Raw genomic sequence first — 24,255 nt, forward strand, 5'->3', positions numbered from 1 at the left:
CTGTTACACTTCACATTCAGTTTTTCTTATTTGGGGAATTCCTTGCATTGTGTCTCCCTGACATTTGGCCTCCTGGTGTCCCATCGTTCGTGTGTCCCGTCTTCTCACGCGTTGCGTTCACGTGCAAACGTCAAACCACCCTCCTGCTACAGCGCGGTGTATTCACGCGCCCCGCTGCGTTAATTTACAACGAAGACGTTTTTTTTCATTTCACTTTTAACGTTTTCCAGTCGGAGCGTTCGGGTGTACGACACGTTAGACAACGCCAGGGTGTTGCGGTCTCACACCGGGCCACAACAAACAAGCGACATTCCCGAACGCCCGTGAAGGCGTCTTGACTTCCCCGCAGAGACGGAGAGAAGGAAACACGCCGCGGACTCTGCGCGCACGGACCCCCGCCGGCCTTCACGCAGCCGCTCGCTACACGGACCGCCGGGCGGTGTGTGGTGAGTGCTCGCGGTTCGTGCGCTACACGCCTAGTTGGTTGTGTTTACTTTCTCGTACAGCGGTTTGTTTTCGCGAGTCGCGCCTGTTGCGACGTTCACCGGACGCTCGCGCCGCCTTTGGCGTCTTTAATTTTCGGGAAAATGTCTTTCCTGCCCGCGATGGACTTCCATTCTCTTTACAGCGTTTAACTCAAAGGGAAACGCCAACCAAAGTCCCGTGTAATAAACCCGCTTACTACATTTTACTTACACGTTCGTGTGCGCTTGTTACGTGAAGTGCTGGTGAAAAGTGTCAACTTTACTGTCTCTTTAATCGCTGCTAACATGCTAACCGAAAGTCTTATGCTAATAACACAACTCACGTAACTCACGTTAACTAACCGCTGCTCACTGTGCACAGTAAGCATTGTTGAATGTGGCCACTTAACATAAACAGCTGTAATATTAGATAAACTATCAGCATGTGATAAATCATCTGCAATTCAAGCACGGACTTAAATGTCTTTATTCTCTAAAATGACGCAAAATGTGTGGCCCGAAACTACTGCTACTCCGCTTTTGTATCCAGAGGATTTGTGGTCAACAAGCTGAGACTCATTCCGCTGAACGGGCCCGGCTCTCCTCCTTCCCCACTCACTTACTAAGTGAATCCACCAAGAGGATTCGCTGGATCTCAGTCCCCCTACTTGCATTTCACTTGTGTGTCTCCAGACTGGAGCTCCAGGACCTCAGTGTAGAGGTGCCGACCGAAAAATGCTCGATTCACCTTCCTGTTCCTTTTGTTGAGCTTGATTTGGTCCTTTAGGTGATGAGCACAATTAGAGGTCGTTTGATGCTTTGATGATGGGACTGTGTGTCTCCTCTATAATTCTGTGCTAAATGCAGTAATAACCACTTCTCAGCTGAGGTTCCTGAAGACAAATCTTCATCAAATGTGGGGTGAATTTGTGCTCCAAAACAAGTTCATGTGTTGTGGCGCTGAAGGCGTTGCTTGTTTTTAATATAAGTACTTTATTTCCAGGGATGCGTGATTCCATTCTGTGAGCCGGAGGCACATGCTGACCAATGATGGGAAACCTGCTGCTCTGCCCGTGGGCTCCACTGACGTGACCCCAGGTCAAATGTGGATGACCGTTTGAGCCGGGGGGGGAATTCAACATTGGGGCCAGGATACCAAAAAGAATCCTGTTCTAGTCCACACACACACACACACACACACTTCCAATCAGCCGTAGCGATGCCGATGCCCGGGCCGCTGTTAGCGTGCGTGTGTCTGGTGTGGGTGGGAAGCTGCAGGGCCCACAGCCTGTTTACCTGCGAGCCCATCAGAGTGCACCGCTGCCTGGGGTTGACCTACAACATGACCTACTTCCCCAACATGATGGAGCACTACGACCAAGACATTGCAGAAGCTGCTATGACGGTGAGTCCTCCTCGTGCTAATTATGGCCTGGTCGGGAATTAGCCAACAAACTTTATGTTTACTTATTTTATTTATGGAATGGCAGTTTGTAAAATATGCTGTTACATTTTCATTTTTAACAAATTGTTTGAATTTTTTTGTTTTTTTCTTCCACTCTTAATTTAAAGACCCAACAGATTGGATCCGGCTTCTTTCATAGTTTAAATTCTAGCGGCCGTCCCAAAAATAACATTCCGAATATGAGGTTTGAGCTCTGAGGGGGAAGTGGAGCACACGGATATTGATTCAATCTGTGATGCTGTCATACAGTCGGGAATGAGTTTTATGTTCCCACAATTAAAGAGCTTTAAGGGGGAAACTTCATTTTAAGGGGTTTTCACAGCTGTTGACCCATATTTTAAAGAACGAATCATTATTCACAGTTTTCCATGGATTTACAATTACATCAGCTTCGTCTGCTTATAAATAACATTATAGATCACATGTTTTATGACAGTGCTGTTATTAATGAATATGAGTGAGTGGCTTTAGTGTAGAAATGATCAGTGTTCGCGCACATTGAGCCATGGTGACTGTCTTATGATGGTCATGAACAGGAAAACACGATTCACCAGCCACAGTCCAACAACAATTCCTGCCTGGTTGTTCCAGATGTTAATATACTGTTGCATAGTATTGTTGTTAACATGGTAACCATGAATCTATAGTCTTGCGTGGAATTCTCTGTTGTCATAACTGGGTTTTAATCAATGTCGCACCGTGTGTGGAAAAGGAATATCTTCCCACTGGAACCTAAAGTTAAGGCTACTTTGACAAGAAAAGCAGATTCATTCTAGAGATTTAAAGACTTCTTCGTATTTTGCTACAATGAGAGGACAATTCCAGTGTTGACTAGTGTCTCTCCTCAGCTGTGAACTGGATATCTGCAGGGATGCATTAAGGGCCCCGGCATTCCAGGCTTCGGTTACACACATTTGGTGTCAGAGTGTTGAGCGTGAACCGCGATCTGTTGAAGGAGTCTTTTGTGCGGCATCTGGCAAAGGTAGAGGCTTCCTATTTCACAGCAGGCAACCTTGGCCGCCGGCACCTTTGCCGACTTTGTTGTGAGGGGCCTTTTGATTGGCGGAGGAAGGAGAGGGGCCACACCCAGCGTCCCCCGCGAAGGAACCGGCGAGCCCGCGGCGTGGCGGGCGCTCCAGTTTCCGCTGGAAGGGAACTGCTAACGCAGGACGGAAATATGTGCCTGCCGGCTCTGCGTCTGTTGTCGCACCCGAAACTGCTGTGTTTGCTGCTGCTCGTCCTTCAGCTATTTACCATTTCGCTGTGCTTGATAGTTAGTGAGCTATTCAGTCACCTATTCTGCCTTGCGGGTTATTCAGTAAAGCGCTTTGCTTTGCTTGCTGGTCAGCGAGTCGGTTGTCGTAGCTGCCCGCCAGCGAGCTATTCTGCCTGGACTTTGTTGTGAGGGGCCTTGGGTTCCTGGAGGAAGGGGAGGGCCACACCCAGCCTCTCACACAAAAAGCCTTTCCGGCATACCGCAACAAGTATTCTCTCTGTTAATCACTCACCCCCCTCCCCCCCTCCCCATGTACACGGTGTTACCTCTGCGGCCGCGTCTCCCAGGTGACGCGCTCGCACGCTCTGGCCTACGCCCCACGAGTCCCGTCAGAAAGCGCGCAGTGGTTTATCACAAAAGTCTGTAGTCAAGCAGACTTGGGCTTCGTTGTGGGATCAGTCCGGCCTATCAGGCGGATTTCCCGGAGGAGGGATAACCTTTTTTCCGCCCCTGGTCTCTGATTCCTCCATTGTGTGTGCCAGCTTTTAAACTCACACAAGTCAAAGCGTCCAAATGCGAATGAGTAATTGAAGTACTGTACGTACAAGGAACAAAAGTAAAAACAACAAAAGCAGTAAAAGTTTGAAAAGTGATTTTCTGTCCATTTTTTAATCCTTGAAATACTTAATAGGATTTTCCTTTTTTTTTTTTAAGGGGCCGAATCCGCAAAACTTCCCGCTGCTGAATTGAGGGCAGTTTTTACAGTAACTCTGCGCAAAGCAAATAAAGGTCAGATTGTTGAGCAATGGGGAGGACTTGAGGAGGAGTCCAGGACCTCCGCTGTCGAGAAACAAGGACGCTTACTGTCAGAGGGGGCGAGCCAGGGCCCCAGAGACACAGGCCCGCTGCCAGGCTGCATTTCAGGAGGAAAAAAAGTGCAGGGGAAGCGCTGAATAGTGGACTGTGTTGGAATGTATGCGTTTGTTTTGTGTACAAATATTAGCTGAATGGGCTGGTGGTCCGTGCCCGTTGGTCTGATAATGGTCGATGAGGTTAAGACAAAGTCTCGCTCGGCTGCTAAAACGTCCCATGTGGTCTCGGCGCGGTTCTGAGTCAACTAAGTAGACTGGCTGATAATAACGATATAGAATATACACTTAACGAAAACCCCAAGTAATTAGAAACATGGGCGCGGACGTGATCTGGACCTGTTTTAACTGGAATCAAGTCGTCCTCGGGGTGCGCCGGGGATAAATCCACACGTTGTGTAGCGGATCCACTAACACAGTGGCTCAGCAGGAGAGTAACTTATCAACAGCTCAGTGCATTCCAGCCCACCCGGCCGCTGGTTGTGTGTTTCCAAATGCCCGAGCAGTCACATCCTGCCACATATAACCCCCCTCCCTCGGCGTCTCGCCCCTCATGCTTTCCACGATCGCGTTGAAAAGGAAGAATATGGGTCCCAGCCAGTGAATGGGCGTCTTTGTGTGGCGCGATGTATCGCTGCCGATCAACAAAATGAAGTTAAGGCCTTAAGAGGCGAAATTCAATTGGTCCAGTTTTTCCTCAGGAAAAAATGAGATATTGCTTCTGTGGACCTGACATGATCATGTTTTCAAACAGTGTTCAAATCTAATATGAAAGCACATCGCCTGAATCTGTTATTCCCGATCAGGGAACCTCAGGGAAACGTGACTACTCTCTCTCCTCCCCAGCCGTTCATGCCCCTAGCTGGGCTGCCCTGCTCTCCAGACGTCCACCACTTCCTGTGCCAAGCCTTTGTCCCAGCATGCAGCGAGGACAACAAGGTGATCCGTCCATGCAGAGAGCGGTGCGAGTCCGTCGTGTCGGACTGCGAGGAGGACGTCCGAGTCTTTGGCATCACCTGGCCGCCCGAGCTACAGTGTGACAGGTGAGGAAAAGCCCTCCACAAGAGAGAAAGAACGCAACAGTTCACTAACGCTTAAAAAAAAAATCTTTTTACTAGATTGGAGCCATGCGGCTCTGCCGGTGTTCCGACGCTCCCCGCGACCACCGCGATCAGCTCCTCCTCGGCGAAGCGGGACCTCGGTTTCTGGTGCCCGCTGCAGCTGAAGACCAAACCGGGCCACGGCTCGTCTTTCCTGGGCGCCCAGGGCTGTGCCCCGCCTTGCGCCAACATGTACTTCAAGCCCCACGACGTCGAATTTGCCAAAAACTTCATCGGCGTGTGCTCGGTCATCTGCCTGGGCGCCACGCTCTTCACCTTCCTCACTTTCCTCATCGACGTCAAGCGCTTCCGCTACCCGGAGCGCCCCATAATCTTCTACGCCGTCTGCTACAGCTTTGTGTCGCTCATTTACTTCGTGGGCTTCCTGCTGGGGAACAACGCGGCGTGCGCCGGAGGGGACCTCCCCGCCGGCGTGGACACGGTGGTGCTGGGCTCTCAGAGCAAAGGCTGCACTCTGCTGTTCATGCTGCTCTACTTCTTCACCATCGCCGGCATCGTCTGGTGGGTCATACTCACCATCACCTGGTTCCTGGCCGCGGGGCCCAAGTGGAGCTGCGAGGCCATAGAAAAGAAAGCGGTGAGGGGCGTTTGAGGGTATCCGACAAATGTGAGTGTGGAACGAGCCGCCGTGAGGTTGCTGATCCGCTTGTCTTTTAGGTGTGGTTCCACTCTGTGGCGTGGGGGATCCCCGGGGCGCTCACCGTCATGCTGCTGGCGCTGAACAAGGTGGAAGGGGACAACATCAGCGGCGTGTGCTTCGTGGGGCTCTATGACCTGGACGCCCTGCGCTACTTCGTCCTGGCGCCTCTGTGCGTGGGCGTCGTGGTCGGCCTCTTCCTCATCCTGGCGGGCATCGTGTCCCTCAACCACGTGCGGCAGGTCATCCAGCATGACGAGCGCAACCAGGAGAAGCTGAAGAAGTTCATGATCCGCATCGGCGTGTTCAGCTGCCTCTACCTGGTCCCGCTGGTCACGCTGTTGGCCTGCTACACCTACGAGCAGAGCCACCGCAGCAGCTGGGAGAACACCTGGATCCACGACCGCTGCCAAGAGTACAGCATCCCCTGCCCCTACAAGGTAGCTGAGGTCTGAACACGTCCACTTGGCCTGCACCTTGTTATGGCTGACTGAAAAGGAGCGCTGAGCTGATGTTGGCGTGTGTTTGTGTAAAAAAAGGAGCAGGTCAAGTCAATGTCACTCTAAATGTTCAAATTAATAATGAATGCTTGAAAGGTCTCAAATAGTTTGCCAGCTATTTGTGGAGAATTAGCTAAAAGACCCAATTAAAAAAGTATTTTTTGGCCTGAAAGGAAATTCTTATTACATTATAATATATTGTCAGTCGCAGGATACCTATATATTTTTTATATATTACTTTATCGCCAAAATGTGATGAGTAAAATATTTTAGATCAATATGTTTCATAATAAGAACAAACATGTAAAAGAGAGAACCCAACTACAGTAGCTCAGTCATATATATTACCTGTAAAGTTACTTTTGTTAGTTCACACACTAACTCGCAGGAGTGTGACAGCTTGTTTATGTCTCTTTGTTCCAGACTCAAGAGCACGAGCGGCCCGACCTCTCCCTGTTTCTGGTGAAGTACCTGATGACGCTGGTGGTCGGGATATCTGCCTCCTTCTGGGTCAGCAGTAAAAAAACCTGCTCCGAGTGGGCCTACTTCTTCAACAGGACCCGCAAGAGAGAGTAAGACGGCGTCTCCTGCCGCGTGTCCAGGTCCCATGGGGTGCAGTTTGACCCCAACCGCTCCGTGTCCTCTGTCCCACAGCCCCATCACTGAGAGCCGCCGGGTGCTGCAGGAGTCCTGCGAGTTCTTCCTCAAGCACAACAGCCGCGTGCAGCACAAGAAGCAGCAGTACAAGCCGAGCTCCCACAAGCTCAAGGTGGTCTCCAAGTCCATGGGGACGAGCACCGGCGCCGTGCCCACCAACGCGTCCTCCGCCGGTGCCGCGCCGGGCAACCAGGATCCCCGCGGCCGCGGCTCCCCGTCTGAGGCCTCGGCGAGGGAGCACCTGGACAGGGGCACCTCCAGCCGGAGCTCCAAGAGGGGGGAGAGGGACGGGGGGGAGAGACGCAGCAAAGGGGGGAGCTCCTGTAAGATCAGCAGCCGCTCCGAGAGCGTGCACAGAGTCCCGGACGGGAGGTGAGTGAGACATCTCGGCAGCCTGTTGTTTGTTGTCATAGGGAACGTCTGCCTGTACAAGCGATGAGCACAGAGAATCCCCCATGTGTCCCTTCAGGATGACTCCGCGCAGCGAGCTTTCCGAGGCCCGCCACGGCCCCGGAGCACAGCAGCACAGCGCCGCCCAGGACCCCGCCCGCCCGCGGGCGCACCCGCCGCCCGAGGACAGCAAGGACGCAAAGGACGGCACCTGCTGAGGGGTCCGCGTCCGTCCACAGAAGTGCCCGTCCTTGACTCCGCCCGTCCCCTCTCGTCTCACGAGCCTGTGCGTGATGGCATCGGCCACGTCGCAGTCAGCATATTGTCACATACCTCGAGTATTTAACATGCGGTGTGCTGCACAGCAAAATTCTTAGAGTTCCTTTTCTTGGTGTTAAGGAAAAGTGTATTTAACACTGAGCAGATTTATTTGACACTTATTCCAAGTTAAATTGTTAAGACTTGTTGAGTGTTGATTTAACACTGACAAGATTGGGACAATATAAACACCAGCTTCAATCTCAGAGTCAATTTAACTCTGAAATTTGCTGTGTAGGACCAGAATGTGCTTCAAGCAGAGGGTTAGTGTATTTATAGTGGTCGTCGTTGCCACATACTGAAATGTTGCAGCGGCTCAGCTGTGATCCACCCAAACATCTACCGACGTGTTGGCGGGGATTCAAACTTTAGGTCAACTGTTTTTTGTAGTTGTAGCTCCATGACATAGGGCACATCTTAGAGAATGCAATATTTATGTAAATATTCTATTTTGTTTTTAGATGCCAAGTCACTGGACTAGTCGCTACACTGAGAGTCATGATATTGCCAAACGTTCTAAGAAAAGACTTCTTGTGGTAAAACCATTTATTTTAATGTCTTATTGTTTTTGCTACAACCTCTTAACTGCTCCTCTTGACAAAGGCGCAATCTTAAACATGACTTGGTTTTCAGACGATGTTGAATTAGTCATTTTCTTCACTTAGTGTTTGTTTTGCGTTCGAATGGTTTCTACAGCAACAACCACACATGGTGCAGACGTGTCTCTTTTTGAAGAAGTGAATTTGGATAAAGTATAGCTTTAAGGTTTTCCACCAGAATGTGTTTTCCTTTGAGTAGTTCCGTACCTTCAAAGGACTTCAAAGAAGCTACAGATGTTGTGCACATGGGGTGTGTGTGTGCGTGTGTGTGTGCGCGCGCATTCATATGATTTGGAATCCAATCGAGGAAACAAATGAAACAGCTTTGCACTATTTGTGAAAGAAGCACAAAACACTAATGATTATTGAATAGTCACAAACAGAAAAAAGGAGAGAAATTGGGTCTTTGTTCAGGAGTTATTCTTAGCGTATAGTCACAGATCATAAGTTCCTCCTTAAAGTGCTTCCAGATCACCGTCTGGGGTTTGTCCAGACATGCTGCCGTGTGTTCTTCATTTGGGATTCTGTGCCTTTTTATATTTGGGAGAATTAAAGGGGAGTTCTCTTCACCCTTTTCTGTTCCAGCTGGATCTTCCCATTCTGCCATGTGGACAGGAGGTCTGTAGTGTAGTCTATGAATCGCTCTATACAGCTTTTGTGAGACATTTTTTACTGTATTTTTTACGTAGCCGATTTTGTCAGCTGAATTTTGTATCAATCCAATTTAATTTGAATAAAAAAACAATCATTATAAAATGATGAAAAAAAAGTGTGCCTCAGTCTCTGCTGTTTGTGATTAAACACTACTTCTACCTTTGCGCACGAATCCGTCCAAATGATGACGCGGACTCCCCCCCCCCCCCCCCCCCCCCCACCTTCCCTCCTCGTCCTGCCCTCTGGTCCACGGAGTCCAGCTCCTTCCCTCCTCGTCCTGCCCTCTGGTCCACGGAGTCCACCACGGTCGCCTCACATCGCGCACGGCCGCAGACACGATGTCTCCTCTGAGCGCGCGCCCGCTGCTGCTGCTGCTTGTCTGCTTGTCTTTGCCTCTGTATGCGGTGGAAAAGGTGAGAAATAGAGGATACCGAAAGGATCCTGACGCCGACAAGGTAAGATCTGTGATCATTACCAGAGAATAAAGTAGAGACACGTGTCGTTCCACGAGAGATGGATGCGCTCTGGATAGATTTGGTGGCTTTCCCTTATTAGTTAACGGTAATTTACAGTAAATGCACTCGGGTGGATGTATTGCAATGTGTCGCTCTTTGTGTCCTTTTTTAATGCATCTATATGCTTACATTCACGAGGCACTTGAAGTTGCTGAAACTCCTCCTGGATAACTTTGCCAGTGGGGTTTTTAAACCACCGATTCCACAGTAAAACGGACCATCTGCAGATTCATACTGATGTGGCCACAACGTTGGCAGAATGAGTCCCTGCAGCTTCAGCTGTTGTGTGGTCAGCTGGTTCTCTATTATTCCAGGTCAGGAACAGAGGGAAAAAGCCCCAACAGGAAGTTTGGGTCCAGCTCATTCCGTCCGTCCGTCTGTCCCTGTCTTTGTCATCTATCTGGTTTCTTACTGGACTAAAACCGGTTTTTGGTGTGGGGGGCGGGGGGATTCAATTAATTTCCCACTGACCTTAATCTTTTATATCATTGTCTGGAATCACATAACCCTCCTTGCTCTGCTGAAGGTGGAAAGTTAGTTCTGGAACAAAGTGGACGCATATGTCCCCCCCTCCCCCTAGATCTCTAGGGATTTAAAAGACTGAGAGTGAAAGTAGTGTTTATTTTGCTGCACTGACTCCTGGAAGTCTGCATATCTCACTTTGAGAACCACAATAAGCAGTTGCTCCCCATTTTTCTTTGAAAGCCTTGTTCTGCAACGGGGAGCAGCCCAGTGGCAGCATCTGATGAATCGCTCCTCATGTTCTTAATGTGACCATTTGTATCCAGTGCACTGGGAATGACGCCGAAAAGGCCAACTGCACTAGACACTTTGGAGAAGGAAGACCTGCTCATTTGAACAACATGGTAATCATTCAAATCTTGTTTTCCGCCCTCTCAAGATCTTGCAAATCTAAAATGCTAAAATAAAATCCCCAAGCCGACCGTCATATCCCTGCAGTGGTTACTCCCCGAGAGCCTCGGCCCGTGCTTCGGTGTGGACTAATGCATGAAATGCTACTGATTGCCTAGTGGCTGACTGCACTTTCTAGGCGGCAAATGCAGCCTTTGTGCTTCAGTTACAGTAATTTGAACAGTGTGCTACTAACATTCAGTAGAGCTGGGCTGTGGGATCAGATCAGAAACTACAGAAACAGCAGACTGGAGGCTAATATAAAAGTCAGCTGTGTTGCAAAAAGAAGGAAGAAAAAAAGACAGAGGTTTCATTCATTAGTCTGCTCTGAAATGTCTCCAAAAGCCCAACCCTTAATAAAACGGGGACACTTCTCCTTGCAGAATACCACCCAGACGCACTCTGTATTTCCACATTTTAGCCGTGCTGCTTGGGACTTTTGTCCCTTTCCCTTGAGGACAAATTGGAGGTCTATTACAGCCCATTCATGCCAAACCACAATACGTTGGTCCCATCAGACTTTGCCCACTGAGATGATGTCAGACATCTCCAGGCCGCACGCTAATGGCTACAGCAGGCGCTAGCAGCAGCTGGTGTAGGAATACGGTCTTACATTAAAAGCCTTTTTCCTGATTCATGTCATCAAATAGATATTTATACCTCATAAGGGGCTTGAGTGCCAAAAAGACATTGAAACTAGTAGAAACTCTTAGTTCTCCTCTCCTGCCTTTCTTTTTTTTTTAATACCTTTTTGGCCACGTGCCTCTCAAACCGCTCCACAGCTGAATGCTGAGCAAAAGGGCAGCAATGAGCCAACGAGAAAAGTCCACAGCCGAATCCCTTCAACGTCAGCATTTTGCTGAAGGCCGAGGACTACGTGTTTATGTCTGAGCCCGACAATGTTTGTTTGCAGATCAAATCACCCAAATAAAAACTTAAGTGTACGAAGAAAAAAACAAACCCTCATGAGTGGACGCAGGCACTGTAATCTGTTGGGGCAAAGCTTTTTGGATCGTCATTGTTTCCTTGTCTGTATGTAGTGGGGAAGTTTTGCCCGGCTTGACCCCCCTATGTGTGTGTGTGTGTGTGTGTGTTTGACTCAGCATCTTTTAGAACATAGCAGGCGACTCGGCTAGACCATCAATCACACCACCCGCTGTGTGGCCGAACACCTCCCATGTCCTCCGGTCCCTCTTTAACACGCGATCCGTCTTCCACTTGCTTCACGGCTTGCTGGTTATGTCGCTCTGCTTCGGTCCGGGTCACATCTGTTTTTCTTCACTTCATTCCAGCCCTTCGGCAGTGTGTTTCTTTGTGCGGCTGGTAGATGAGGTGAAATCCGGCTTCGTGTGTGTGTGTGTGAGGCTTAGATGAGCGACAGCGTTTAGGTGCAAACCGTTAACAGAAAGTTTGACAACAACGGACTACCGATGTCATCGCGTGTCCTTCATCCCCACGTCCTCTTCGTTGCAGTTCCCCAGTTGCGTGCAGGGACCGGCGGGCGGCCCCGGCAGAGAGGGCAACCCCGGAACCAACGGCATCCCGGGGACGCCGGGGATCCCTGGGCGCGACGGGCTCAAAGGCGAGAAAGGCGAGTGCGTCAACGAGATCTTCGAGGAGCCCTGGAGGCCCAACTACAAGCAGTGCGCCTGGAGCTCTCTGAATTACGGCATCGACCTGGGGAAAATAGCTGTAAGTACGACGGGGGGATTTGTTTTTACAAATTAACGGAAACTGTTAGGCAACCAACACAATGGATGCCAACCCCCCCCCCCCCCCCCCACCCCCTTGGTCCGTTGCAGGACTGTACGTTCACCAAGCTGCGGTCGGACAGCTCCCTGAGGGTCCTCTTCAGCGGCTCCCTCAGACTCAAGTGTAAGAACGCGTGCTGCCAGAGGTGGTACTTCACCTTCAACGGGGCGGAGTGCACCGGACCCCTGCCCGTAGAGTCCATCATCTACTTAGACCAAGGAAGCCCTGAGCTCAACTCGACCATCAACATCCACCGGACGTCCTCGGGTACGACTCGGGGGCCCGTGCGGAAGCACCGTGGCCCGCTGGGGTTTTGGCTTTTGTATGCCTATGATGCTTCATGTTCAAAGCGACATTTCAACATTTTGGGAAGAGTGAGTTAGCTGGATGAGCTTTAGCGATAGCCAGTTAGCTTAGCATAGCGTACAAGGGGAAACCGCCAACCTGGCCCCGTCCAAATGGGACAAAAAACATCCAACAGCCCCTGTAAAGCTCCTGAAGTGACAAGTTTAGTCATATTAAGAAATAAGTAAACATACCATGTTGCTGTTTACAGGTTGCTGGACTGTTTATAGCCAGCAGCACTTAGGTTTTGCACAGCGCAAAGTTAGCAAATTAGCTTTGTGCTAAGCTAAGGCCACCAGCAGAAGGCTTAAACCAAATTGTTTAATTTGCTGGTCGACAGTCTTCAAATTTGGAAAGTTCATCACTGTGTCAGAAAACAGGCTCCTGTCTCTTGGGTTGTTCCCTGAAATTAATTAGCACTGTCTTCCTTTTTATTTTGGTCCCCCTCCGCAGTTGAAGGGCTGTGCGACGGTGTCAAAGCCGGATTGGTGGACGTGGCCGTGTGGGTGGGGACCTGTTCCGACTACCCACGGGGGGACGCGTCTACCGGCTGGAATTCAGTGTCCAGGATTATCGTCGAGGAGCTGCCCAAATGAGATAGAAGGTTGCGTGTGTCCTTTGGTCCCCCTAAACCATCAGGTACGGTTTGATGAGGCGTCACTGAGGGGAACTTCAATGTTTTCTTTTCAAATACTAGCCGACAGGCATGTAGAGAGGAATAATGTGTTATTCGGTCTCCCAAAAACAAACTCTGTACTGTAGCCTTTTTCTGCTTATGGGTGCTGCTGTTTGTACACAGTAACCATGTAAAATACATTGTGACAAGACATGTAACTATGTACTCATTTGACATGTTTATATTCATTATTGCTGTTAATAAAGTAATTTCTTGCTTTTTTTTAAATGTAACTTTCTAACTAGCTTTGAAATGCTCTGTGATAAACTCAATGCTGTTCATACATCACATGTATTTATATAAATCCAACACAACAACGCAGATAAAGCAGTTGGGCTGCGGATACAATTTGTAGCCGGGACATAAACGAATTCTGCGGATAAACAAAATCATCCACAGTGCTGCTGTGTGTGTTCACATGAATCAATAATTTAAAAGACACAAACTAGTATGAAACACACATGCAAATGGAACCCTGAGATCTACAATTCTGCTGCTGATAATCAGCTGGTTTTCCCCTCTCTGCTGCCAGAACATAAATAGTAAACAACTACGATGACATCAGACGCATCATAAAAAAGCTGCATGTCCTCTGGCAGGTAGAGAAGTGTTTGTCATGCATCTAAAAAAAGAAAAAGAAAACAATCCCCCGTTGATTCTGTGGCTCAGACTTGGCAACCATTTCGCTTACTCGGTGCAAACGAATGCTTCTCACATCTGCACATTTACACGTAGACCGCGCCGAGGGTGCAGCTGTCCGTCTCTGAATGCCGACCGAAGCGCCGGCGTGAGCTCAGAGTCTCCTCCTGTCCTCGCCGCCCTGTTGGGCCTCACTGATTTTGTCCCAGGAGGTAGCGAGACACATTCTCATAAACTACAAACGTGATGCAGCATGCCGGAGTGACTCGAATCACGTTGGGGATGATTCCTTTGTAGAAGCCGACGCCGCCTTCGTTCCTGCAGAGAGAGAGAGAGAGAGAGAGAGGGGGGGAAAAAACACAGAAAGATGATCGCTGCTCTAATTGGACATGAGTTAACAGCCACATTTGGTTACAGCTAAACCCCCTCTAGCGGAGGATCGGGGTCCTACCTCCATGTCCGTGTGATGACATCAAGGACTCCTTTGTATGTATTGTGCTGGTCCTGCAGACGAGCTCGCACCACCTGATATGGGTACGTTGTGGCCACGGCAAATATTTTGGATACTGCTGCCATTGTGATGTACTCCAATGAGCTCTGCTTGCACAGAACAACCACCAGGGAGAGGGAAGACAAGCGGGCAGGGTAGAAAAAAAAAAGGGTAAAAAGAAATGATGAGCTTTGTTTGCCTCCGTTATTTTAAAGCGGTGAGCGCGCTGCCGGGCGGCTCGTGGCCGGCGGGGCGGTCGACTCACCAGCTTTGCATCTGAAGGCACTTTCTTGTACTTGTTGTAGCCTCTCTTGAGCTCTTCGTAGGCCATGAACTGCAGCGCTCCGTGAGACGTGCCCAACAGACCAGGGACGTAACCCTAAGACAAGCACATGACCTTTCAGGACGCACAAACAGACCAACAGATCACTGAAAATGGGACGTCGTCTGTACGACAGCTTATATAGTCCATTGGTGCCCTCTAGTGGTGATTGATGAATCAATAAAAAAACTATTCCAGCTTAGCAGGGTAAAGGTCAGCTATAAAGTCCTGAAGTGTTCCACCTTGTACAGCCCTGGCACTCCCTCGTGGCGGTAGATCTTCACCAGAGCATCGATCATCCCCTTGTACTGCTTCCCGGTCGGGTCGGCATCGTACTGGAGCACCAGCCGCGTCTTGGTCACCCAGATGGGGTTGGTTAGGGTGAGCGTCAGGATGCCTGGGTGACGATAAGAAGGCAGTGTTGTAATGAGGCTGGACGCACGTGATTGTTTAAGCACAAGCAAACACAACTCTTTCAAACAGCGCTCATGTTTGTTTCATTTTTTTACGCATGTGGCTGCAACTGCCGATGCCTTTGAATCACACACCTGAATGCCACTGGAGCAAAATTGAAATGCCAAAATGAATCCATAGTTGTTGTTGACCACTTCATAAACAAACATTTTAACAAATGCCTACTTTTAGTGAGATTATGAGTCACATCACAAAACACCCCCCAATTCCTGAATTAGGGACTTGACTGACTCCTGCTTACTCAGACGACATCCACAGTAGCGCCATCTAACCTCAAACGGAGAACGTTGTTAAACCTTGACCGGCAGGCAGCAGATCCACGCGAACAAAAGCAACACATGGGCCAATGTGCTGGGGCCAGCTGGAGGCAGTGCCATCTGGTTGTTGTTGACAGAAGCAGTGCTCAGATACATGTGGGACGAACCTGCTTGGGCTGCAGACACCAGGTGCTCCGTGGCACTCAGTTCAGTTACGCGGCCCTCCTTTGCGTACCCCTTGATGGCATTGTAGCTGTACGGGTCGGGGTGAAATACTTTTTTTTTTTATAACGTTTATTTATTCATGTTGGAGATATGATCCAAAAGTTGCATGCTTTACGTACAAAAAGAAGTAGAGACCCCAAGACGCTCCGGCGCCCCAAATATTGGGTGTCACTCCTTGGTAGAGTCCTCGGAGTCCCTCCTGCTGCCAGACACTCTTCATACAGTGGAGTATGCCACTGTACTTGGGCCTCATGTGCAATCCATCGCTCACTGAATTGAAAGGACATCAGAAACATGGGTTATGGGCACCAGCAGGGTGCCATAGCAACACGGTAATGTCGGCATCACGCAACGCACGCATCAAGTCTGCACATTTAGTTAAATTCGATGAAAATCTACAGTTGGTTCGTACTCGATGTAGCTGCTAACTGGCAACACGGTTCCGTACTGCACATGATTGTGATTATACGTTTACATCAAAGAGCGATAACAGCAGTAAAGTGTAGTTACCTGCGAACCTGATTTTGACCAGATCCAGCGGGTGAAGCATCATCGTTGACACCACTCCTCCGCTGAGCCCCGCCAACAGGTTCTCCAGCTTCACGTGGCTGAAGACCTGGCGGACGTGTCCGGCCGGGGACACGGCCGCGGCGGGTTTGGGGGACCCGGCCTCCGTGACGGCTTCGTGATTATCAGCGGAACCCATGTTAGCAGGAAGCGTGGGTCTACCGGGCGTTTGGCGTTGACGGTGGCTGGTTCCTGACACGGTAATCAGTCGCGCGCTCCGTCACGTGAGTCCGGGAAGTATTCCTCCGTAGCGCCCAGACGACAAGTCACCGGCCCCGCTGTACCGACGCGTAACACCCTCACGGCCATCGCGTTTACAGGGTCAACCACATGTGTAACACGCGGGGACCCGCCATGGCCGAGGTGACGTTACCGGGGATGTACAGTACCAGCGCCACTACTCGACCTTGCCAGTAATTTACTACATTTCAAAACCAGGAAATTAAGAGTTGTGCTTCCGGTAAAAACCTTCAAAATAAAATAATTCAGGCGAACGATAAACCAGCATTTGTAAGATAATTTTGTTTTCTGTGAAAAGTGGCACCCAGGGTACTGGGTACTTTACTATGTAAATGCTATCAAGGTAAATGTGCTTTTGTAATAAGTGTAAAGATAAAGGCCTTCTTCAACCAAGGTTGTAAAATTCGGCTCACAGCCTAGCCAAACCTTTAATTTGAAGGAGTTTGATGACCAAATTGGCGTATTTCCGGTTGTTTCTTTGGCAAATTCGGCATCTTGATGCTCTAACCAAAGTTCTCAGTGACGAAGGCAGTAGCCCGGACATCCCACAATGCAACGCGGTCAAACGAATTCCTTCTTCATCAACACATGGCCTCTGATTGCTAATTTTTTTCTCGTCAAACCGAAGACTGTCTGCGATTTTTAATTGTCTTTCCACTTGAATTATTCGACCAAATGAAGGTTAAAGTCCTCTCGAGGAACCCGGATGATTACGTCCGGGAGACCAAACTAGATATTCAACGTGGTAAGTAATGCACTTTAATCTCATTTAGGCTAAAGCACAGCATGCTATGGCTCGCTAGTGTTTCTCAGCAAACATCAGCCACGCGCTAGTTGTTTTTACCACAAACACAATGCGAACTATATGAGGAGACACATTAGGAGACTGTCCTTGTCTGTAAGCTTCCATTTAACAAACGGGATGCATTGAAAACATCCAACACGTGACTAAAGCTAAGCGCAACAACATTAGCAGCTATTTACGGTTTCCTTTTTTACAGTTCATTAAGGAGCGACTGCTCTCTCTCTCTGTCTCTCGTTAGTACCCAGAAACTATGACCCGACCCTGCATCCGTTTGAGGTGAGCAGAGAGTACACCCGGGCCCTGAACGCCACCAAGCTCGAGCGGCTGTTCGCCAAGCCTTTCGTGACCTCTCTGGATGGACACCGGGACGGGGTCAACTGCATGGCCAAGCACACCAAGACGCTCTCCACCCTGCTCTCTGGCTCCTGCGATGGGGAGGTGTGCATATGCATGCATACGTGCATGTATCTTACCGTGGCTAGTGCCGTCCTGTGCTACGGTGACTCGCACTACTAATTGTGCAACGCACTCATTGCTGTCATTGTGCGCCTCCGTCCTCAGGTGAAAGTGTGGAATCTGACCAAACGCGAGTGCGTCCGCACTCTCCAAGCACACGAGGGTTTCGTCCGTGGAATGGTGGTCCGCTTTTGTGGGAGCTCCTTCTTTACGGTGAGCGCTGACCCTTCAACATCTGAGAAGATCTTTTGGGATTTGGTCTTGTGGTTGTTGTGGCGCGTGTGTTAAATGGCTTCTGCTGTTACAGGTTGGCGACGACAAGACGATCAAGCAGTGGAAAATGGAGGCGCCCGGTTACGGGGAGGAGGAGGAGCCGCTCAACACGATCTTGGGCAAGGTGGGATCACTGGGCCTCTTGAGGCTCCATTGTGATAATTGAACAATATAAATATCCCATTTCGGTTATTTGCATAACAAAAACCGAGTCTTGTCCATTTGCAGTCGGTCTTCACCGGACTGGACCACCACCAGAAGGACGCCGTGTTCGCAACGTGTGGCCAGCAGGTGGACATCTGGGACGAGCAGCGGACGAGCCCCATCCGCTCGTTCACGTGGGGCGTCGACAGCTTCAGCGCCGTCCGCTTCAACCCCGTGGAGGTGAGACGTCACTTGAGCGTCACACACCCCCGACGGGCATCCCTCCCACTGTGACGGCCCCTGCGCCCCGTCCTGTCCTGTCCCGTCCCGTCCTCACGCCCGTCGAAGTGGTTATCTAGAGTTGTTTTCAATCAGGCACCCGGCTGTAACCGTTTGTATCTGTTCCCAGACTGAACTCCTGGCGAGCTGTGCCTCTGACCGGAGCGTAGTCCTGTACGACATGCGAGAATCAACGCCGCTGAAGAAGGTGGGTTCTGCCACCCAGCTGCTGCGAGCATGAACCTTTGTCCATTCTTTCACAAAGACATGATTTTGTATCTACGGTGGGTTTTCATTTCCTTGTGTAGGTTATCATGACGATGAGGAGCAACACGTTATGCTGGAACCCGATGGAAGCCTATTATTTCACATGTTGCAATGAGGACTACAAGTGAGTCTGAGATTGTTGCAGTAATTCACACAATGTGCGATTTAACGCGCCGTCCTGTGACACTGAAACGCTTTCCGTTAAAGGGCAGTTTGACCGAAGGGCCTGACTTTGCACCTTTTTGTCTCATCAGCCTCTACACATACGACATGCGCTTCCTGGACAAGCCAATCACCGTGCACATGGACCACGTCTCCGCCGCGCTGGATGTTGACTATTCGCCCACTGGGAAGGAGTTTGTCTCGGCCAGCTTTGACAAAACCATCCGCATATTTGCCAAGGACGGCGGCCACAGCCGGTTAGTACGACCTTAAACACCAGCTTATGCACGATTACTGTGGTCTGATACTGGTCCGTGTTCAGGGACCGTTTATGTTCTTCTGACTGAACCAGAGTAAGTAGAAGTGTTCCATGTCACTGTGGTGCCAGTAGTTTTGTCTCTGGGGCCTACGCAGTTTATTTAATTTACTCCATTCTTTTGCTATTTCTAATTTTGAGCGTGTGGAAAACCCTTTATAGTTAAATGAATGGTCAGTAGAAGTCAACAGTCAGTTTGTCCTACATTGACGTGTAGCGCTGCAACGGATCACAAACCTCACAGTTCGGTTCAGATTGTTTTTGGGCTTTGACAGCAATGTGTGTAAACAGGAGACTGGTTAGTTTCCCAGTTCTGAATATTAATAGTTTATTTGCTGGTGATATTTATATTTGGAAGTTTGCAGCTGTCTACTCTATAATTGTCAGGGAAACACTGAAGCTCATGAGTGAACTTATTCCTCATCAGAGTGGTAATCCTGCACATTGTAAAACGTTATCCTGTAGATGCATTGACTTGTTTCTCTTCTCTTTAGGGAGGTCTACCACACCAAACGCATGCAGCACGTTATCTGCATAAAGTGGTCTTTGGACAACAAGTACATCCTGAGCGGCTCTGACGAGATGAATATCCGCCTGTGGAAAGCCAACGCGGCGGAGAAGCTCGGAGTGGTGAGTCCGGCCTCCTCGTCTATGCGGCTCGGGTCCATCACGTTTCAAAGGCGCCTTAAGTAAGCGGCCGCTGTCAGGCGTCCCGGGTCTTCCTCCGGTGTTTTACCGGATCTTGTGCAGCGAGGATCGAACGTGAAAAAAGAATATCAGACTTTCTTGGGCGCCCCCCTTGTTATATTAAATCAATAAGGTACGAGAGGCTGTACTTTATTCTCCAATAATGTAACATTTCGGGGGGGGGGGGTTGTACAGCCTCAAGTACCTTAGTGGTTTTAGCACTAAATAGTTGTAGGTACCAAATGTGTGTGTGTGTGTGTGTGTGTGTGTGTGTGTGTGTGTGTGTAAACAGTTTTGGGTCCTGCACTCACTCACTCATTCACATCGCTGATGACGTCCACCTTAATTGTCCGGTTGCTAAGCTCGCATTGCTTAAATGATCATTTGTAGGATTTCTGGGGGTTTTCGGGATCGCCACAGAGCAAAAGCTAACCTGCTACTCTGAGTGCAGTGATGCGGAACGCTCGGGTCAATGTGACTGTACATTATCGCCCAATAATGTAGCCCTCGTCACTCATTCTCAACCAATCAGAACGCTGGATTTCATCTACCCGTATTATAAATCGGTATATTGTACATGTAGTGCCTTCAGAAACTATGGCCCTTACATTATGTCATGCTCAGCTTTGTCATAAAGCTCTCATGAAATGCTGAAGTATCATCCACTCTGGCAGAATAATATGGATCAATGCCGTCGTCTCCAACAGCCGTCTTTCATCCCTAAACGGATTCACCCTCGCTTATTCTCTTAATGCAGCTCCGGAGTGGAAGATTGCCCACTTTTGGCACTTGTTTTAGCGTTGCTGTGTGAGAGAAGATTTATCCGCAAGCTTAGCACTTAAAGAGATCAGACAAGGGCTGCTCCTATCAGCATTTTGGATCGGCCAATCACTTAAAGCGGCCCACTCTCAACATAATGAAGCATTAACAATCGGGTTGCACTGAAGGGGTCTTTAATTATCAAGAAATGCAGAATCAAGGATTTGTCTGCGTCGCGCTCAGGACTTTATCAGCAGCTGTGCGTATTTACGCATGTATATTATGGCTGGGCAACCATAAATATTTTTAATATCAGGATTTTCTGTGATTAATTGTATTTATATGCACAAAAAGGTAGTGTGTTGCGCACTATTTCTGCAAACAAAGCAGTATACGTTGAAATATTTATTGTAAATCGAAGCTCTGGTTTTATTATATGAAGTTATTTGCCACTGCCAGATTACTAACGTTTTATATATCTTCTACATGTTTCTTTCATCGGGGGAGCAGCATAAACAGTCTGTATTCACACACAAAGTACACAGCTGGGATTAACTGCAGGTGTCTTGTCTTTAGCTTCAGTTTACCAAGTAATCAATATGCTTGGTCATTTCTGTTAGACAATGCTCCAGGTTTTCAACAACATTTAAGATCCCTGTTACATGTTTTTGCAAAAAAGGGTCAAAATTCCCGAGCTTCACTTCCCATGGAAACTTCTGGAAATGTACCGCCTCGTTTGCAAGCCTAACCGTCACTCGTCACTACGCATTGATTTTACTTTGGAGTGCCTGTGTTTACTGCTCCAGTGATTGAATGGTGATTTATGACGGTATTTGATGAAAGACGTCTGTATTATAGGACGTCTGTCATAGTCTGTCATGTGTAGAGGTCTGTGAGAGGTGTGTGTGTGTGACCCCCACCATGGGAAGCGTCTGTGTGGATCCGTGTGCAGGCGCCACTCTATGTCAAAATTCCCACCGTGTCAAAACCTCCATTTCCCACAATGCAACTTGACCACCTGCAGTTTGCTGGAGACTCTTGGGTTTGTAGCTCCAAGGCCTCCAGAAATGTTTTCTCAAATTTTCAAACAAGCTCCTTTTTCAAAGAGTGAATCTGAAACAGAATACAAACAATAAACCAAATTACGGCCAAACTTTCTACTAACTGATTAGTTTTCCTGTGTAAGATGGTCACTGCCAACATGTGCTCATGACCTGCATGGATCGTATTGACTGTGCCTGCTTTGAGTCCAGAGCTTCAGCGGGACGACGGCTGCTAATTGAACCCTGTTGTCGCCCAGTCATCTTTTGGAAGGGACCTTGTATCCATCATACCAACAGCGTGTGTGCCCACCCCATCAGTTTAGTCCAACAGTATCAGCATCTTCTCCGGCAAATTGAGTCTGAGACAAATCATTGCTTTTAATCAGAATAAAAGCCTGTGAGGGGGGGGGGCTCTCCGAGCCAAGGCGAGTCCCGGCCGGTTTATCGGGGGGGGGGGGGGACGCATACGGGAGGGAGGTTGTTGCGCTTGTGTCTTCACTTTTTAACGGGCATTGATTCTGTTTTGAATGCGGTTACTGCAAACTGTAGCGCCGGGCCTTTTATGATGCAAAGGCAGCGCACTGCAACCGGCGGTGATTAATAAAACGCTGCATGCAGACGACGTCCCGCGGTCAGCACAAACCCCGCGCTCATCATCGCCTGCGGGAAATGCCCACCATTACCAGAATGGAGGCATTCAGGAGAACCTGGGGGGGCTTTAAATGACATGATTCATGCTGACACTAAATGTTTGAGTGCAACAATTCCGAACGGTGGCGAGGCAGCTGACTCAGAAACGCAGCGCTGAGGAAAGTCTCCCCGTGTTGCTTGTTCTGATCTCAAGTACGAGCCCCAGAAAGAGACGGGCATCACATGAGGGGAGGGGGGGGGGGGGGGGGGGGGCGAGACGACGTTCTGCGCGAGTTCTAAGGCCCAGAAAGGGAGACCTGTGCTGACTGCTGTTAGCTTATAGCTTAGCACAACGTTGAAGCGCTTACTTTGGGTCTGCACGGTGAGATGCTAAGTCAACAAATAACTTTCAGTCCAGCATTGAGGAGAAAAGTTGCAGGGGCAGATGGAGATCATGTGACCAAAAAGCTTCTGAGCACCTACCAAATATATATTTGTAGTGGCACTGCTGTTACGCAGGACGATTTATGTAATGGTGTTTAGTCTAGAGGACCGTTGCCACGTGTTTACTCCTATTTGTCCTCTTCTCATTCATGTTTTAATTTCTTTATTGCGTCCTCCTTTTTTTTTAATTTTATTTTTTTTTGTTCTTCCATTGCGTCTGCCTGACTCGTGCTCCCTTTTGCCTCCCAGATGTCCCCCAGAGAGAGAGAAGCGGCCAACTACAACCAGACGCTGAAGGAGAAGTTCCAGCACCACCCGCAGGTCCGACGCGTCGCTCGTCACCGGCATCTGCCCAAGAGTCTGTACCACCAGACCAAGGAGCTGAGGGTCATGAAGGAGGCCCGTCGCAGGAAGTACGTGTTCCTAATGCATTTTAGTTTTTTGTTTTGGAGCCAGCGCCTTGTCTCTGAGCGAATGGCCACGACGCAAAGGTCACGGTGGGGTCATGGCGACCCGGGCGGCAGGTGTGACCTACGCAGTCCCACCTGCTCAATGGAAAGTCTGGCTCGTGGGACTGTGTCCTCTGACATGGGCTCAATAGCCCTTACATACTCATTTACAGCCTGTATGGGGGATTGATTGTTCCACTCGGCCCGGCTGTCCTGTGATTCATACCTCCGTCTGCGGCTGCTTTTTTTCCTTTTTCTAATTACCGGCGGTGGGTTTACACGTCAGACGTGTGTTTGGACTGTGGGTGATTTCCTGGCCGTGCTTTATGCATTTATTTTCACGGGGCAGTGGGTGACGTAGGTGTTTGGTCAACAGTCTCATATTAACCCCACCCCACCTTTCCCCACATTGTTTGCTCATCTCTGTCCCGCTCCTGAATATTCTCAACGGCAATCTGTTCACGTCTCCTTTTCCTGTTTTTTTCTCTTTTTTACACAGGGAGATGAACGTCCGCAAGCACAGCAAGCCAGAAAGTGTTCCATTGTTAACGGAGAAGGAGAAGCATGTTGTGACCGTGGTCAAATAGGCCCCCCCACCACACAACACACCCCACATGGGCCGTGCTCTGACTTCTTGCAACGAAGACAGGAAATATTTTACTTTTCAGTTTAAGGGACAAGTTCTGCGTTGTTTGAAGCCTGAGAGCACAGACTGTAAATATATATAACATGTGTTATGTTCTTCTTGCCGTGGGGTCCCACAAAGTTCTGGTTTTCTTATGAGCAACTTTGCATTCTGCATCAACTATTTTTAATAGTCATGTGACTTGGTACATACAACGGAATGGATTTCATTTGTCATTTTCATGAATAAATTTCCAGACACATGCTACTGTTGCTGATTATTACAACGACCAGAGATGTGAGGGTTCCAACATGCTTCAAAAAACATTTTCAGGCAAAAATGTTTGGCGACTGTGCACTCAACTCAAGGCCTCATCCTGGATGGCTACACGATTGTTCTCGATGTCTTTTTGATGTGTTTTAGTTTAGTCTCTCAACGATCCGGCCTCTCTGAAAGTGAGCTTTAAAATCCCTCCTGCCCCTCCCACCGACTATTACGCAATGTGACCGATAATGTTTTCCAGATTAATAAGTTCAGAAGTTGTCAATGACAACCCTTTGTTTGCATCCCACTGACATTGAAAAGGGTTCCATCTTCAGGGGTCGTTCTTCT

At 49.0% G+C, this 24,255-nt stretch overlaps 4 protein-coding genes across 5 annotated transcripts; 3 read left to right on the forward strand and 1 right to left on the reverse strand.

The window, feature by feature from the left end:
* The first annotated feature begins 235 nt into the window (after positions 1 to 235).
* Positions 236 to 8,730, forward strand: fzd6 (frizzled class receptor 6). Of its 2 annotated transcripts, none has more exons than XM_040164231.2 (8): positions 236 to 446; positions 1,468 to 1,869; positions 4,861 to 5,057; positions 5,133 to 5,712; positions 5,793 to 6,212; positions 6,696 to 6,844; positions 6,927 to 7,301; positions 7,399 to 8,730. In XM_040164231.2, exons 2-8 carry the CDS (start codon positions 1,684 to 1,686, stop codon positions 7,535 to 7,537), a joined length of 2,046 nt encoding a protein of 681 aa, XP_040020165.2. In that variant the 5' UTR covers positions 236 to 446; positions 1,468 to 1,683; the 3' UTR covers positions 7,538 to 8,730. The 2 variants fall into 2 exon arrangements, with proteins under 2 accessions (XP_040020165.2, XP_040020166.2); XM_040164232.2 differs by having other exon boundaries at positions 329 to 459.
* A 389-nt stretch (positions 8,731 to 9,119) lies between these two features.
* LOC120811083 (collagen triple helix repeat-containing protein 1) lies at positions 9,120 to 13,318 on the forward strand. The gene is made up of 5 exons (XM_040166239.2): positions 9,120 to 9,345; positions 10,194 to 10,271; positions 11,791 to 12,009; positions 12,120 to 12,336; positions 12,868 to 13,318. The coding sequence occupies exons 1-5, from the start codon at positions 9,229 to 9,231 to the stop codon at positions 13,008 to 13,010; spliced, it is 774 nt and encodes a 257-aa protein (XP_040022173.1). The 5' UTR covers positions 9,120 to 9,228; the 3' UTR covers positions 13,011 to 13,318.
* A 49-nt stretch (positions 13,319 to 13,367) lies between these two features.
* Positions 13,368 to 16,567, reverse strand: LOC120811082 (solute carrier family 25 member 32). Its single transcript, XM_040166237.2, has 7 exons — positions 16,008 to 16,567; positions 15,617 to 15,767; positions 15,440 to 15,525; positions 14,784 to 14,938; positions 14,485 to 14,598; positions 14,181 to 14,326; positions 13,368 to 14,047 (listed from the first exon to the last, which is right to left on the reverse strand). Exons 1-7 carry the CDS (start codon positions 16,201 to 16,203, stop codon positions 13,921 to 13,923), a joined length of 975 nt encoding a protein of 324 aa, XP_040022171.2. The 5' UTR covers positions 16,204 to 16,567; the 3' UTR covers positions 13,368 to 13,920.
* Positions 16,568 to 16,804: 237 nt separating this feature from the next.
* On the forward strand, positions 16,805 to 23,908 carry dcaf13 (ddb1 and cul4 associated factor 13). Its single transcript, XM_040166236.2, has 11 exons — positions 16,805 to 17,049; positions 17,348 to 17,547; positions 17,671 to 17,778; positions 17,873 to 17,962; positions 18,067 to 18,222; positions 18,392 to 18,469; positions 18,570 to 18,652; positions 18,783 to 18,947; positions 19,501 to 19,636; positions 22,819 to 22,982; positions 23,518 to 23,908. The coding sequence occupies exons 1-11, from the start codon at positions 16,980 to 16,982 to the stop codon at positions 23,603 to 23,605; spliced, it is 1,338 nt and encodes a 445-aa protein (XP_040022170.1). The 5' UTR covers positions 16,805 to 16,979; the 3' UTR covers positions 23,606 to 23,908.
* Positions 23,909 to 24,255: the final 347 nt, after the last annotated feature.

The sequence above is a fragment of the Gasterosteus aculeatus genome, chromosome 20, assembly GCF_964276395.1.
Source record: "Gasterosteus aculeatus chromosome 20, fGasAcu3.hap1.1, whole genome shotgun sequence".
Lineage (NCBI taxonomy): Eukaryota > Metazoa > Chordata > Actinopteri > Perciformes > Gasterosteidae > Gasterosteus > Gasterosteus aculeatus.